We start from the raw sequence: 18,140 nt of genomic DNA on the forward strand, positions 1-18,140 counted from the left end.
ACAAAAGTTTTTTAAAAACCAAATATATAAGCATGTTTAATAAACACTCTCTCTAAAACGACCACCTGCGTTTCCAGGTTACTCTGATGGTCTTAAAGAGATCATATGTTCATTCTATTAATTTTATTGTTTACAAGATGTCTATTGACATCACATAGAAAGTTAGCGTAAACCTATATAAACCAACAGAAGATTTATTATTATATTGATACCAGTAAGAAAACCAGTAAAAGTCAATATAAACCAATACAAACCAGTAGAAAGTTCTGACATTGATGTTGTTTGTATGGGTGTCAATGGAAACCAGTAAGGAAAACCCACAGAGATCAATAGAAACCAGTAAAAGTCAGTAGAGACCAACAAAAATTCTATAGGTACCAGTAGAAAGTTTTACTGGTTTCTATGGGGTATTTTGAAACCAGTAAGAGAAACCCACTAGAAATTGAAATTTCAGAACTTTCCGAAATATCTTCATTTCAAAATATCTTCATTTTTTCTTCTCATCGAAGCTGTAAAGCGAGATGAATTTTCTCGCTTTTAGGACTTATCATTCGCCGACAAAAATCACGTGTATACTAACTTCGATTCGCTATTGAAATGCTTCCTAATTCGCTAGCCGATGATCCTCACGCTTTGCCTATTTTTCACCCTTCTGTGTTTTTATCGCTATTCATCCTTATGGTATGACACGTAGTATTCCTGATGCTACGTTTCGACCCTCCGGTTGCGGACTTACAATTGCGTGTGTCATCTCTACAGTCTATTGCTTATCAAAGACTATTGCCTTTAATTATTGCTTTTCATTACGATATGCCTTCACGCACCATATGGAAATCGAAAAGTGACATAACATCGATTGGGATAGGACTCCAGTCCAGGCGCCCGTTTCAACGAACGTTTCGTTCAAGGATCAGATGGCGTCACTACGCAGCCAGCTACCAGACAGTGTTTGCTGCTGTACACATTCCTCCTCACTGAATTTCCGCACAAATGTAAAAGTACCTGATGTTCTTATTACTTTAGATTCCTCTCCATGAGTGTACTTTATGTTTTTTACCTCGATGCTCAAAATGGGACAATTTAAGGTTTCTAGTGAGAGTTACTTTTGTAACTGAAAGCCAGCCTAAAGAACTAGTTCAAAGTTCATTCTTTGTAAACCTTTTTCTTGCATTTGAAGCTGACCTTCATCCTCAACATGGTTATAAATTTATTCAAAACCAGCGAAAAAAAAAAAAATTGCTTTTTTGCTTAATTTTAAACATTTTTTTAAAAGGGGTTATTAGTCTCACAAAGGGATTTTGAATCGAGTGACTGCATCACTTCACTTTTCATTCGCGTCTGTTGCCATTCAGAAACATGTAAGACATTTATCTTTCAAACTTAATATCTGTTTATGTGGATTCACAAACTAAGCTATTTGAAAACAATAAATGTAAATCTTAAGAATATTCGTTTCTTGCTTTTGAATCGAATTGATTAATATAATAAAAATGCATTTAATTCTTAACCTATCTAATTAAAAATATTCAATATTTTCATAGAATGACATTGTATATTTTTTATTATTTATTTTTTATTTTGTAAAACTTTAATTGATTTTTAATTAACAAACACAGCGATTTGAAAATAAGCAGTGGCAACACTGTACAGAATAAAACATTTTTATCTGAAACGCGCGAGACTGTCTATCGGAAATTCTAATGATATGCTGAATTTAAATATTGTTTGCTTTCGATGTTGAATTAAATTTTATGTAGCGTAAGCGTCAAAGACGTAATATTTAATAAATAAAGTAAATACACGAAATGTTAATAATAAAAAGTCAAAAAAGGTTTTAAGCCATCTTAATAAGAAAACTGAACACTGAAATCATGAAATGAAATATATATATATAATTTATTTCCTAAACAATATTGATTAATTGATTAACATTATATATATATATATATATATATATATGTGTGTGTGTGTGTGTGTGTGTGTGTATGTATGTATGTATGCCAATACTTAAAGCTGCATTGGGGAAATCTAAACGTGTACTGCTATGCTGCTTTTAAAATTTTCGTAATTTTGCTCCTGAATTGTACGTGGTGTAAATGCGAAGAAAATTATGCTTAATATTAAAGCTAAAAATCGCTAAAAATTGGGTTAGTAGGAGTGAATGTAACAGCAGACTGGTAAATTGCGAGCTCAGCAAGAGCGTAAAAAACTTAACAAACTATTTTAAGCGACCGTTAAAAATCTGAAACCTTTCAGATTTCTTTAAATTTATAATATTTTTTATGTATTGTTTATTATTTTTTATTCATTTTCTTCTTTTTAATCTCAGTGACAAGTTGTGAATGAAATTAGTTAATTAGTTAATTGAAAAAACGAGAAAAATGATAATAAAGAACTGTTTTTAACTTCCAAACCTTTTAATGAATGAAAAAAATAAAAGAAATTACATAATTAAAAACGTCTACGTCTCCAACTAACGTGAATTGGGGAATTTAATGCTTGGGTGGATACTGATAAAAAGCTCAAGTAGCAGTATGTAGCACAGAAGAAGGTAGCTGCCTGTTGCTTTCTTAAACGAATTTGCAGAAACATTATTAACGTATGAATAGGAAGAAAAGTTCATAATTGGACTTTCGCGTAATGATTGCGAACAATTAATTATAACTGACTGTTCCTAATTAAAATACTGTTGAATTAAGTGTTTATATGTTTTTAGTTATGTTAAATTAATGTCCATGAGTGGCATAGCTAGGGTGGGGCAAGGAGAGACATCTGTCCCCAGGCACAGCATCCAGAAGGCGCCAAATTGATATTACGGAATTTTAGAAAGAAAGGTTTTACATTCTTGGCACACAGAAAGGGGCTCAAAATCTTCAGTTGTCCCCGGGCGCTAAAAACCTTAGCTATGCCTCTGATGTCCAGTGATAATTTGAACGATATCTTTTCTCATCGCTTAATCTTATCGTTCGGTTAATGTTATCAAAAATAGTCACGGACGAATGCGATCACATTACGCAGCACCTACTGTTTACTAAAAGGCCAGAGGAATTCTAGGAAAAGATTTGAATTTAATAGACGCTTCTTTTTTACTTTTTTTCCCTACAGCAAACCACTGTGACCAACAGATGCCATGTAACAACTGCCAATGTGTGGACAGAGAAGAGTGGTGCAACGGGCATAGTAAGTGCGCAGACGGGAGCGACGAAAAGTACTGCCAATTTAAACACTGTAAGTATTGTGATTTGTTGCTGTGACGTCTAAAGAATAATCTCCGATGTTAAGTAACGAAGAATCTGTATTTATTGTACACTGCGCGAAAAAAATGGAATAGTTCTATACCTCCCATTCTACTGGGTCGATTGAAGAAATTCAACTTACGTTTTTCATGTCTCGAACGCGACTTAGGATATATATTAGATTATATATAGCATTATCCTAATATAGGTATTTTGACACAAATTCGGACTTTTTCTGATCTTCCCAGTAGAACGGGAGATCGAACTGTCCCTTATTTGGGGGGGGGAGCAGTGGACATACGAATGAATATATGAATGTTCAGGGCTTAATTTTTAAAGGAAATTTCCTAAGGAAGGCCATCAGGGAAGACGAACAAGAATAAATAAATAAAATAACTAATGAAAGATTGATAATTAAGAGAATTAAAACTAAATTTCAGTTACACAGCCACCAAATTTTGAATAAGCGTTGCCCTACATTCGAATATGTGCACCTTGAAATCTAAGTTTTGAATTCTGAATTAGCTTTTTATTTATGTTACAGAAGGTGTTTTATATTTTTAGAAGGATTTCGATAAAGAATTTTTTAAAAAATGTTTTGGAATAAAGAGTTTTGGTAACACCTTATTTATTTAAAGTCAGAAATATCGTTTGCAACTTCTAAATTTATTCGTCTTTCAAAATGGTCGTTAAGTTGGAATACAGCGCCATCTAGAGAGACTTGGCCATGATAGAGCATGTAGCATGTATTAGCACTGGATGTAGTAATTACCGTTAATAAAATATGTTCTCTGTTTTCACAGTCTGCTCATTAGCTTAGAATTACAGAATCACAGCACATGGTCAGCAAAGACGCAGAACAAAATGCTGGCACTGGATTTAGAAATAAAACCTCATTAAAAGCGAGACTAACTAGGTTAGAAAGGAATATGATAACAGTTCGAATAAAAACGAAATAAAAACTGAATATAGATCGCTTGAAAGTATTCAAGTGAATATTAGAAACATGAAGAATAGATATTTCGAAAGTGTTCATGAAAAAGATGTCACAGCCATCGATGAAGAAATTGCCGAAATGGAAAAAGAATGTAATTACTAGAGGTACGAATTAGGAAAATTCTATCATCTATCGCACATTCTGAACATGAAAGTGATTGTTGTAAATTTTATCCTAAAGTACAAATACGTTTATCAGAGTTACCGATTCCTAAATTTTCTGGTAAATATACCGAATGGAACTATTTTAAGCAGCAATTCGAAAACATTATAACGAATAATAATAAATTTTGATAGAAGTTCAGAACTCTACTATTTAAAGGCTGCATTTATTGATGGAGCAAAAATTACAATTTTCGAATAAGGATTTAACTTATGTAAGGTCAGCTAACTGTTTGTTTATTTCTAAAATTACCAATGTAACTCTATCAAGGAGTTTAGATGTGCGGTCTTTAAATATTTCCTTTGATATTCAGTTTGTGGATCCGCAGTTTGGAACTCCTAACACAATAGACATGTTACTAGGGGCCAAAATATTCTGTGAGATTTTAAAACAAGGGAAGTTTCAATTAGAAAATCAACCCTTGATATTCTAAGAAACAGGTTTTCGATTTATCGTATCTGGTGCATGCAAGAATAACTCAGAAGTAAATTATTGTGTGCAAAGATATTGGAAAGTTGAATCCATTGAAAATATCAAGAATATTTTGAGTGAAGAAGAAAAATACTGTGAAGAACATTTCGAGTGTACTCACTGTAGACAAAAGGATGGAAGATATGCAATAGATCAATAACCCATTAGGGAACGTGTAGAATTAGGAGAATCGAAAACACTGGCTGAGAAAAGATTGCATCAAGTATGGAAACGACTAGAAAGCGATTCGAATATGAAACCATTACATAAGAATTTTATCAAGGAATATAAGGATTTAAATCACATGGAAGAAGTTCAAGAAACTGAAACGTCGACTTGGAAATATCTCAGTCATCACGGAAGTTATCGGCTAGAGAAAACCTCTACCGGTTTCGTGTTGCATTTAATGCATCGGAGGCTACTAGTAATAAAAAATCATTTAATTCAATGTTAATGAAATGGTGAATACCTCAAAAAGATTTATTTTCTATTATTATTAAATTTCTAAAATACAACTATGCACTAGGAGCTGATGTTCAGAAGATGTACCGACAAATACTTATTGAACACATCTCAAAGAAACCTACAGTTGATCTTATGGAAAGAATCAGTTGGTAGTCCTGCGCAGACTTATCGCCTAAGGACTGTAATGTACGGAACAGCAAGTGCACCATTCCTCGCAATAAGGGCCCTGAAGCAGTTAACAATGGATGAATCTACTGATATCCTTATGCCTCAAGAGCCATACTGAAGGACTGTTACGTAGATAATATTATCACTGGAACTAATAGGCTGCAAGAAGCCAAGGAATTGCTGACACAGTTAACTTAAATAAGGGACAGGACTTCTAGAATGTGGTGGAATGCAGTTACAAAAATGGTGTTCAAATAATACAGAACTATTGACGAAAAGTGTTAGCATGGATTAAGAAGGAACCTCATTAACTCAAGACATTTGTTGCTAATAGAGTATCTGTTGTTCGCAATATGACTGCTGTTCCTGAGGCGTACCATGTTAGCACTCATAATAATCCGGCCGATTTGATATCACATGGAACTGAACCTAAAGATCTTTTTCATAATGATTGATGGTGGTATGGACCAACATTCTTGACTAAGGTGGTGACTGGTGGGAAGTAATTTCATCTGATATGGCTGATGTGGAATACGTAAAACTCAAACTTAAGGACAGTGAATTAATCTAATGTGAACACTAATTCCCTTGTTTTAGATCATATTCTTAATGTTAGTGATAACTATATTCGTATTAAAAAATAAGAATTGTGTTTCTTCCAGACGTAAGTTAAAAATTTTATGCCCTTTTCTAGATAATGACTCTCTTCTGAAAGTAAGGTGCTGACTTACCAATAGTAAACTTAATTACGATAAAAAATTTCCTTGTGTAATACCAAAAGATCATGTATTTACTAGAGTAATTTTTTAGTATTATTACCATGTTAAATATTTGCATTTTGGTGCGCAAGCATCAGGTTCATCAGGTTCGCAGTAAATTTTGGGTTATTATTGGTTGAGATATAGCTGTACATGAATGTGTAACGCGTTTTAAGGTTAAACCAACTGTATGTTAACAACTTATGGGAAATTTGCCTGGTGAAAGAGGTTTTGTATTTAATACTTGTGGACTTGATTTTTCTGATCCATTTCTCATCAAGTATAAAAATCAGAGAAAAGATAATTATGCAGAAGTGTACGTTGAGTAAGCAATACATTTAGATGTAAACTGATTTAACCACCATATGCATTACTTGATACTATTAAAATATTTATTGCTAGACGTGGAAAGTGTAACAACATAATGTCAGATAATGGTACTAATATGGTGGGTGCAAAATCAGAACTGAAAATATTGCCTAACATAATACTTAAACCTAATTCTGATATAGCCGATTTTGTTAATCTTCCATAATCGAGGTGAGCGCCAGATTTGGCGAGAGTTTTTAATCTGGGGCGTTTTTGATTTGGTTGTGGTTTATGTCTGTATGTTTTCTTGTGACAAACCTAGAGCTTTATTTCGGTCTTCTAATCAGTGCGAGTTTAGTGTAGCCAGAAGATTTTTCTTTTTAATTTAATTTTGAAATACTTGTACTCTGCTTGTTATTAAAAGTTTTACTATTTAATATTTATAGGAGGTTAAGCTGGTGTTGGTGGGAGAATGTTGGATTTCAGATGACGTGAAGTTTATAATTTATGAATGTTTCAATTTAATTTTATTTAGTTAATGTTTTCCCGGTCAGTTAATTAATTTTTTTTTAGTTTTCTTACTTGCAATCGAAACATGTGGAATGTTTAAAGCAGTGCTCCGCAACCGGTGTGCCGCGGCACACTGGTGTGCCATGAGTAGGATATAGGTGTGCCGCAATCAAATACATGTATTTGACATTTTGCAATTTTTTATCATGTATTTAATACACAATGACAATTTTTTTTCCTTAATAATGTTTATTTTAAATGTTTTTATATATTTCACTGTTGTGTGGTTGTGTGTGTGATTGTAAGTGTGTCAGCATTTGAATTTTTTCGGCACTTCCTTGATAACTCGGAACTCTTTGGTGTGCCACGAAATTCCAGAAAGATTTTTTGTGCGTCGCAGGTGAGAAGAGGTTGCGGAGCACTGGTTTAAAGTCTTGAACGAAAATTGTTTAGTGTGTTGAATTCCAAGACGATAGTAACTTGTATATTTTAGTAAGTGTATGATGCATCCGTTGCTAGTGAATTTGAATATGTTTACTAGGCTGCCAATTTTGGAGTTCGAGGAAAGTGTTATACAATTTATTATTCATTATACTATTTATTATTATACTATTTTATTATTCATTTTACTATTTATTATTATACTATTTTATTATTCATTATACTATTTATTATTATACTATTTTATTATTCATTATACTATTTTATCTTGAATTACATAGATAGGACTATGTTTTTACTTGCAAAGCTGATGGACTTTGTTTTACTCATCTAGCATTTTATCATCTCATTTTACTATTCTGCTTACATAAAAATAACGGCGTTTCACTACTACAAAACTTAAAAAGTTACTATTCTGTTTAACTTTAAAAATCACATCTTAGTGCTCTCATTGCCGCCAAAAAAAATTCGCCAAATTTTAAAGGCCAAAATAATTTGACGCCAACTTACCCCGGTTATGGAAGATTAGCCGCAGATTTCCTAATACTTGAAGGCATAAATTGAAAACTGATTCCACCTAGGGCACCAAATTTTGGTGGTTTATGGATAGCAGGTGTTAAGTCATTTAAATATTATCTTCAGCGTACAATCGGCAGTTATAAACAGACTTTAGAAGAGTTTTGGACTGTTGTCACACAGATTGAAAGTGTTCTCAATTCTCTTCCAGTTTTACCTTTATCAACAGATGCGAATGATTTTGAAGCCTTAACACTGGATCATTGTTTAGTTGGACGTTCCTTTACTTTTTATCCTACACCGGATTTGTCTCATCTTACAGATAACGGACTTTCTAAATGGCAGATTTTTATCAAGTTCATTCAAGTTATTTGGAAACGTTGGCAAACTGATTATTTAAATCATCTCAAACAACGCACCTAATGGTTTATTAATAAGGAAAATTTAAAGGAAGGTATGTTAGTTGTGTTAAAGGAAGATGGTCTTCCCCCACTTAAATAGTCTTTAGGTAGAATTGTAAAAGTTGTACTTGGTACAGATTATTGTATTTGAAGATTTGTATTCTTTGAAGAACCTTGAGAGTTATGCGTAGTGGTGGGTGTAGGATCGAGGTTCTCTGCTACAGAAGTATAAACTTAACCAAGTTGAAGAAATTAAACATAAGATTTAATCAGTGACTTCTATCCTTAAGATTTAACAACATACGTGTCAGACTTTGACACTAATGAACTTATAGGATGGATAACGTACGAATGTATTAGATTCGTATAATGTGACTTTATCCTGCTTAACAGTCCTTTTTATATAGGCATGTATTTGGCGATGTAGATAGATAATTCAGAATGCTTATGCAGATTCTTATCACCACTATGCTATCCCTTATTAGGACTCCTTGCCTCACGTTTCTGCATCGCGCTTGAGAGAATCACAGCTGCTGGCCACGGCGGCAAACATCATCAGATAGGCGTAGCACAGAGGTCAGACTTCAGCACCATCAGAATCGGAAATACACATTACCCTTTCTGCCTTCGTCTCTCCTCGTCGGCAGGAACCTCCCGCACAACTATATAGTTTGCCTTTTCTGCTCAACGCAATCGCGAATGGGAGAAATGCAAATTTCTATTTCTAACAATTTCCTTCGATAAGCTGAAAAGAGAACAAATCAAAAACGACGTTCATTAGTCAAAGTTTAAGGCCTAATAAATTCATGTATTTCTTATGTTTGTCTTTGCCGAGATTCTTTGTTAAAATAAAATATCGGCTGACATTTCTGTTGTAGACTTAATGTCAATTTCTTTCTTGTCATATGTCATTTTCTCTTATGTAATGAAATCGAGTTTCGATGTGTTTTGTTCGAGAGTAATGAACTGTATTTTTCATCAAATGTTGCGAACTTTGATTGTCATTATACAACACAGTTGCTTCTGTTACCTTTTCCGAAAAAACTAGCTCCCTTAATAGCAAACGCAAGTGCATCGCTTCTTTTGAAGTTTCAATTAACGTTATATATTCTGCTTTGGTGCTTGACTAAAATTCTTTGCTTGCGTAATTCCCAAGAAATCGGGCTTCTTGCTAATATGAAACTATAGCCACTAAATGATTTCCTGTCGAGAGTATTTTCGGCCCAATCTGCGTCTACATAACATTTAAAATTTTCATTTGTTTTTTGATAAGTTATCTTCATTTATCGTTGTAGTTTTATCGTTACCGTTTTGCTTGAATCCAGGGAAAATATTACCGTTAAATTACTTATTAAAATGTGGTTACTGTTAAATTGACTACGTCTGCTAACAGAGTTTGCAATGTCAGGTCGTGTAGATAACAGCTAAGTAAATTAAGGATTCAATTAATGACTGATACTTAATTTTGTCTGCCATTTCATTTTCTTTGGTGACGTTTGATGAATTGCATAGTGGCTTTCCAGTTATCTGCATCTGGTCTGGATAAAGCTTCTCCCACAGTTTCTGGATCCGCAAAAACTTCATAATTTACCAAATTAGCGTGGTTTTGCTAATAGATTTTTCTTGGTCTACCTGGTTTTCCCATTTTTAGACACATAGGTCTTCCTGGTCTTCTTTCTGAACCTTAAATTGTGTTTCCTTCGGCTTCTGCTTTCCCTTCATTTGGCATTTCAGAATTTTTTTCAGCAGGAACAAATTCTATGAATTCCTGTTCGCCTTCAGTTGAAATTCTCGAGCTTGTTTCAGATTCCGCGAGTTTCAAAAATCTGACATCCTGACTTTGTGTTACTTCAGAAGTTCAAGGCTTCCATATACGATACGCTTTCGCTTCCTCAGAATATCCAACAAGAATGTATCCTTTGCTTTTTGAGAGAAATTTGTTTTTCCTGTTTGAAGTTGTTGATGCAGAAGCTTTGCTTCCTATGGTCCTGAAATGAGATATTGTAGGCTTTCTTTTAGACCATATTTCTTCCGGCGTTTTTGATCTGTTTTTAGTCGGACATCTATTACGAATGTAGGCGGCTGTATTCACCATTTCTGCCCACAGTCCTTGAGGTAATTTTGCTTTGAACAATAGACACCTGGCCATTTCAACTAGGGTATGGTTTGCCCATTCTGCGACTCCGTTCTCTTACGATCTATACTCCACTGAAAATTGGCGTTTAATGCCCTGTCGTCTATGAATGTTATGAAGTATTTTTGCACCACCTAAAGATGTGACATTCAAAGAACCACATATATCTGTGTGTACAAGTTCAAGTACGTCAGGGTTTACTATGCGCGTTTACTTTGGGAATGGTAATCTTGTTTGTTTGCATTTTGTACAAATTTCACAAAATAGAGTTTGACTATTACATTTTGTAATATTTAGACCATGTACCAACTTGTGGGAATGCATTCTTTTTAAGTAGGCTAGATTTAAGTGACCACATCTCTCGTGCCATAATTTCAGTTTACTGTTTGAATTATTTTACCCTTTGCCACATTTGAAACCTCAGTTACATCTTGTTGGCTTACAACATATAGACCATTTTGCTTCGTGCATATAAAACTACGCGTTTATTTTTGTGGTTATAAAAATACGCGTTTACTTTTGTGCTTATAAAACTACGCGTTAATTTTTGTCTTTAATCCACGCATGGTTATTTCTAAAGTAAACAGTACATTTACGTTGCGTTGCTACATTAACTGAAATTAAGTTCATTTTTAGGTTGGGAATATATGATACATCATTAAGTATTAGGCAGTATGAACTTGAATAAACACTTGCATAAATTTCAACTTTGCCTTTAATCTATAAAAAGTCCTTATTTGCTAACTGAACTTCACTTTTTGTATCAGTTACTGACATAAATATACTTTTATCATTGCACATGTGTGCAGTTGCTCCCGAATCAAGGTATCATTTATGTGTTCCTAATTCTCGCGTTGTATTCACAATCGTGAGAGAATTTGCTTTAGGGGATTCTTGGTTAGGATTTTTGTTTTTGGTTTGTCTGCATTCCGGTGCTTTGTGGCTTTTTCTGTTACAATTATAACACTTGAAGGTTTATTACTTTATACTTTTTAGACTTTTTCTCGTTGCCATAATATTTAGTAACTAACGCATCCTGAGCTTGGCTGTTTTCTTGCGGTTTAATAGCTTCTTCTAGTAACTTAACTTTTAGCGTGTTTAAGTCTAAAACTTTCAAATTCTTCGGTTAAGCTACATAATAGCAAAACGGTAAGAAATTCTTCTGGAATTTCAGATCCAATTTCAGCTAATTTATCAACAACTTCGAAGAAGTTAAATATTCCTGCATGTTTTCGTTCGTGTTCATCCTTGAGATAAGCTGCTTCATGAGACTAACTTTAGTAATAGTAACTTAAGTAACTTTAGGCTGATGTATGTAATTTCATCCATACTTCGTACGAGGTTTGACCACGCTCAGAGCAATAACTGCTAAAGATTATGGTCTTTTGAATTCCACTTGTGGAGGAATTCGGCTAAGTTACTTTAGGTTTTTTTTTTTTTGTTTTGTTTTTTGTTTTGTTTTATTAGATTACGACAAAGCACTCGAGGGCTATCTGCCTTAAGAGAGGGATGCCTTCGTGGAGGACTTTCTAAGGGAAATTGGCTCGTATACACATTACACACGGGGAAAACCACGAAAACGCCCATGCAGCCAGCCCGTTCGCGGGATTCGAACCTCGGACCGAACTACCAGTGTTCAGTGACGTTACCGCTCGGCCGCTGGTGGGTCTAAGTTACTTTAGGATGTTTCTGTCTTGACTATCTGCCCACTGACGACATCCCAAAGTTCTGACTGGACTAAAACCATTTTCACTTGAAAATGCCATATTTCAAAATCACTGTTATTCAATTTCTCAATTTATATATTTGGGTTCATTATGTTCATCTGATGCATATACTTTCAGGAAAAACCAAGGAAAGAAGAGTAATTTTGGCTTACCTTATTTTCCACAACAACAACAACAACAACACACACACACACACACACCCAAAAAAAAAAAAAAAAAAAAACACCGATGTTCAACTTACTGTTTAGACATATTCCTCTTTTGGACTAGGTAGACAGAGACCTGGACTCCCGAGCATCTGGTTACCTGGGCCATAACTTATTGTATTTGAAGATTTGTGTTCTTTGAAGAACTTTGAGAGTTATACGTAATGGTGGGTGTAGAACCGAGGTTCCCTACTACAGATGGATAAACTGCACCAGGTTGAAAAAATTAAAAATGAGATTTAATCAGTGACTTCTATCCATAAGTTTTTTTTTCCAGTGGCAGATTGTGAACAGTTACAATGTAACATAGTCCATTAAATCTATACAAGGCCAGATGTGGTGGTCTCTTTATTATGGAGGCACCTAATAGTTGGCCCACCATCGTCTCCTATGAAGGGACGGACAGTTACAACCCTGCCTTCTCCAGGATTCGAACCCAGACCCTTCGGTATCGCATTCAGGCTTCCCTAACCACTATACCAACTGGGCGGCTCTATCCTTAAAGTTTAACAATATAGATGAACATGCGTGTCAGACTTTGACATTAATTAATCCCTCGAACAAAGATAATAAAACCAGACTTGTTATAGTGAAAACATCAAATGGTGTATATATTCGATCTATTAGTAAAATTTGTTTATTACCTATGTAGAATAACTATGTTTAGCTTTATGTTATTGTGTTCTTATTAAAAATTATGCTTATATGAAAATAGAACTGTTTAAAGAGTAAGTCAGATTGTAGCATTGTGAATTAGTTTATGTTCTTTAAAATGTTTATATTATTCCATGGTGAAAAATATCGTATTAACTTTCATATTTGTACTGTAGAATAGGTTGTTTTTGAAAATGTTAAATTGTATGTTTAGAATTTACTTGCTGAAAGTTGGAATTTCGTTAGTTTAGAGTTATAGACTGACAATACAATGGTCATGTAAAGAAGTTGTGGATTAAGGCGCATGTTTCTGCGCTTTCTGAAGAGAAATATTCTTATTTCATAATTAAAAAACGTTGTGAAATGCATCGTATTAAAATTTCGAAGTGCAAAATAAGCAACGTTATTGATTGAAAAATAAAAACATTCAATCATTGCTTCTGCATGGAAAGAAGATTATAAACAAATACTCGAAAAAGTTACTTACTGTTTCTAATGTTTCTAAATTTAAACCCTTGGTAACTAAAGAAAATTCTCCGAGAGGAAATCAGTTGCAAAGTATTTAAATACATCTATAACAACAATAAATAAAATAATAAACCAAGATTTACAACTTAAAAATGATAAAAACATAGTGTTCACAGGCTTTTGGCGAGCATGTCGATCAACTCAGAACAATTTGTAAAACCTTGCATAAAAAATGTTTAGCAGGAGATAGATGGAAATACATTTGACCCTTGATGAAGCACTGGTTAAGTTAAATTAATAATGATGGAGCAAAACAAACCTGCTACAAAAAAGGTCTATTTATTATCGAAAACAAAGACAAAAAATTGTACAGAACTGTTTCCGTCAAATGCAAAGAAAGTTTCAATAAGGGGTTTATGATGGTCGCAGGTCTCCTTTACAATGGGAAATTAAAAACAAGAAAAGTGAAAAAAAAGGATTAAAATGAGCTCGAATACTAACAAGAGAAAGTTTGAAGTCCGATATTTGCAGATAAAATCTCATTTTGTTATCCGAATGATTTTTTTCAGAGAGTAAATAAAACGTCATCAAAACAAAGCAACAAGTCATGCTTCGAAACGTACCAACTCATTCCTTGAAAAAAAAAATAAATAAAACTCATACATGCATTGCCTATATGTTTTTTCAACGTATTCTTAGAAAATCCCCTGACGTTTTACGTGTGGACTTTGGTCTTTTGGAAAGAGCTTTTTCTAAGCGCAAACTCACCTCAATTGATGAAGTCTGGAAAGTAGTGGTAGAAGACTAGAAATCAATACTCTTTTTTAGGAAAGGAATAGAAATTTTACGAAAAGCTTTCCGATCATGGAAATCCTGATGCGAATTTATAATTTAGAAAAAAGTTATCAAATGAAATATTTAAGAAAATACTATTTACTTTGTAATATTTAATTAAAGGATCCCGAAATCAGTCTAAATATATGTAAACATCCTCTGCACATTTTGTGCGATCATAAAGAAACTTAGATCGAAGATTAGATTAAGAAAAGATTAATTGTATGTAAATTATTATAGATTAATTGTAGCGATGTATTGTCTCTCGACAGAAAGTAAGATGCTTGTTTTTTTAAATGAACCAATAAATTCAGTGATTTAAATGAACTGTGTTGTCATTCAGCAAAGCGTAAGTGTCTTTCAGATTGAATGAACAGACTCAGCGATCTGTAAACAAGACAGAAAGAAGGAAATGTGTTGCCGCTGCCCCTATCCGAAATAAAACACTTTTATCTTTCAAGAGCCACTGTGTTGCCATTCGGTAAAGCGTAATACGTTTAATTTTTCATAACATATTGATCCCTCTGGAACTGATTAACAAACTAAGCGACTTCAAAGCAATAAATACAGGTTTTTCACTTCCATTATTATTAACTACTAGCTCAACCCCTGAAATAGCACTCATTCAATGACACTCAGATGGATTCATTCAAATCATTACATATATTTTCTTCTTTATAATAACTATTTAAGGTAGACAGGCCCCACATACGATTAGCTATAATAAATATATACATCTAATTTCTTAAACTGCAATGAAAGGAATCTAATGGTAGTGCGGTGAGAGTTGGCGGGAAAATGGCACCTAAACGAGCGTTATAAAGTATGTTTACCTAATACCGATGAATCACTGTGTAGAGACATTAAGTATTTTGGAAGAACGAAAGATGAAAAATATGCAACGCCTTCGCCTGGAATCGAACCGCGTACCTCTCAATTAAGCGCTGAGCGTGCATACCATCACGCCACAAAGTAAGCCTAGAAGGCGGGAGAAATACCTTATATACTCCCCCTTGTAAAGGAAGAGTGGTGTTTTTAGGGGACCCAATCGCCAAATTCTGGGTGAGGAGAATCATCATCCAACACCCTTTTAGTTCGAGCGCCACTGTAGAGACATTAGGTATTTTGGAAGCAGGAAAGATGTAAAATATGCAACGCCTTTCCCGGGAATCAAACCGCGGACTCCTCAATTACGCGCTGAGCGTGCGGACCACCACAACACGAAGGCATGCCAAGTAGGCGGGAGAAATACCTTATAACTGTATCACGTGACATATAGCCAATGAGAGTAAAGATGAGCACTTTTTACCTTGCGTCTTCAGCCGTCTTTTTTTATGCGAAGGGACATTTTCTCCTTCTAAACGATTTTTATCAATGTTAATGAAAGTATAAAACAAAAATACTCTGGAATTTTAAAATAAAAAACTCTTTCAGGGTACAATCCGGATCCAAACAATTGTGCCAACACTCATTTCTTATGCACGGATGGACGCTGTGTGCCCATCTTCGTCCAATGTGACTCTTACTTCGATTGCTTGGATGGATCGGATGAAGAAGGTTGTAAGTATCAATTTCAACAAACAAAAAAAGAAAAAAAAAAAAAAAAAACCAAAAAAAAAAAAAAAAAAATCTGCAACGTTCTAGTTTGAAGAATAGGAATTAGGTTTTCTAGCTTCTATTTTGAGAGACAATTAAATGTTCAAACTAACGACTATGCACACAAAACAATTACTTTAACCTGATGACGAATTAGATCTTTTAGTAAGTATTAAAACATAAATTTAAATATAAGGTGACAAAAACGTTCTTGTTGTTTTTGATGTTCAATATCATGAAGTACGCACATGTACAGGTAGAAACCAGGCCAGCACCTATGTAGTACCTTAGGTAATTGAGGTACTGCTGAATCTAGCTACAGAGCTCACAAAGAGGAAACAAAGTGATTCATCCGCAGAAGAAGCGGTAAAAGGTTAGTGTAACCATTGACATGCACTAATACAGGCACGCTATGCACACACAGCAATCATAGCTCATTCTAATGTCGGAGCTATCGAAGCAGGTCCTTCGCGGCTGTTTCCTGTTTTAATTTAAGATATATCTTCTCATCAATGGATTCCTTGACTGTGTTAGGCATTTGGGGATAATACCATGGACGAACGCACCTCCAGGTCTTGATTCTAGAATAGTGTTGGCGAACTTTTTTGGGGCTGCGTGCCCAAAATGGAATGGCCACGTGCCATTCCGTTTAAGATATTAAATTAAAATTATTCATAAGTTACCTCAAAATGCTTAGATCTGAAAACTGAAATCTATTTAACAATGAAAGTATTAAAACTCACCGGCAGTCTGCAATAAGTTTGAATTCGTTTAGCAAACTTTAACTGCTTTAAGTTTGGCGTATTCTGTGCCATGTAACAAGTAATATAATTGACCCAAACAATTAAAACGCCTTAAATACGTATATTATTTCTATGGCGATATATTAAAAATCTTATATCTAGGCTTAGGCCCTATGCCAGTGTCATAATGCGATAAGATAGTAAGTGAAACGTTCCAGAACAAACTAAAACACTTATTTCAATTACATAGTATCATTTTATTGTGATTATTGATTAAGAAAGTAATATTTTAATCCCGTGCCGGCTGAGGAGGCTCGGCTTGCCGACTGTGCCACGCGTGCCGTAGGTTCGCCACCACTGTTCTAGAAGTTCAGGTCGAGAGATCTGAGACTTTATGAACTCCACAGTGGGTGACCAAAAGTGTTGGATACTGAGGTCTTGAAGGCAACCACAGAGGAGGACAACATGTAGTGAACTTGCTAAACGCTCCAAGGTTTCCAAGGAGACAGACTTCATTTTTACCGCAAGGAAGATGTACAAGTTGAATAGGTAGGTACCACACACAATGTCGCAGCCAACAAGCAAGCACGAGTCACAGCCTGCTTGTCATTTACTATGTCGATAATGAAACACATCCATGTATTTGTTCGAATAATCAGGAGTTAAGAATCGTGGGTTCAATAAGACAAGGCATTGGTTGTCAACATTCTTCCAAACCATCACTGCAATCTCTTAAGAATATACGCAGTGTCTGATGACTAGTCACCAATTTATGGGTTATAAATTACTACCATTAAGCCGAAACATGACTGAAGACCTGTATTCGGAGCAGTTGCAACAGGTGTAATATACACTGCAGCAGAAGAATCCAGCGTTGGTTAGCAAGGGTGTGCTGTACCTCTGCGACAGTGTAAAACCACACATGACACTAACGACTAGAATGCCACTGAGAGACTTGCCTGGGAAACACTGAGCCATCCACTATTCTGACCAGACGTATCAGCTGTTTCATTCTCTGCGCTCTAGTTCCATGGAAAATCCTTTGACAAGAAAGCAGACCTGTGGCACGCACTCAAGGAATTCATTGCGTCATAGACTCCCGAGTTTTATCGCCAGGCCATTACACAAGTGCAGGAATTTTGGCAAAATGTGCTGGATGCTGATGGAGACTATTTCGAAACATAACGCTGAGTCCAGTCGCTGTATGTCTTGTCTGTTCGTGACAATCATGAAAGACAAGAGCGTTTTTGGTCACCTTGTACCACCTAATTCCTACTCAGTGAATAAGAATGCTTGGTAAATACAACAACACTTATATGCGAGGTATCATTGTATATGTGTACA

The 18,140-nt window shown here is 34.7% G+C and overlaps 1 protein-coding gene across 2 annotated transcripts in view; it reads left to right on the top strand.

The window, feature by feature from the left end:
* Positions 1-18,140, top strand: part of LOC118203696 (uncharacterized protein CG3556-like) — a 149,735-nt gene that overhangs the window by 44,890 nt on the left and 86,705 nt on the right. For both annotated transcript variants that reach the window (XM_085823885.1, XM_085823884.1), the window contains exons 2-3: positions 3,106-3,228; positions 15,892-16,017. In XM_085823885.1, coding sequence (XP_085680011.1) covers positions 3,106-3,228; positions 15,892-16,017 — 249 coding nt within the window. The remainder of the gene's footprint in view (positions 1-3,105; positions 3,229-15,891; positions 16,018-18,140) is intronic.

The sequence above is a fragment of the Stegodyphus dumicola genome, chromosome 9, assembly GCF_044657685.1.
Source record: "Stegodyphus dumicola isolate Sdum_Otavi_A_Nest chromosome 9, ASM4465768v1".
In the NCBI taxonomy this organism is placed as follows: Eukaryota; Metazoa; Arthropoda; class Arachnida; order Araneae; family Eresidae; genus Stegodyphus; species Stegodyphus dumicola.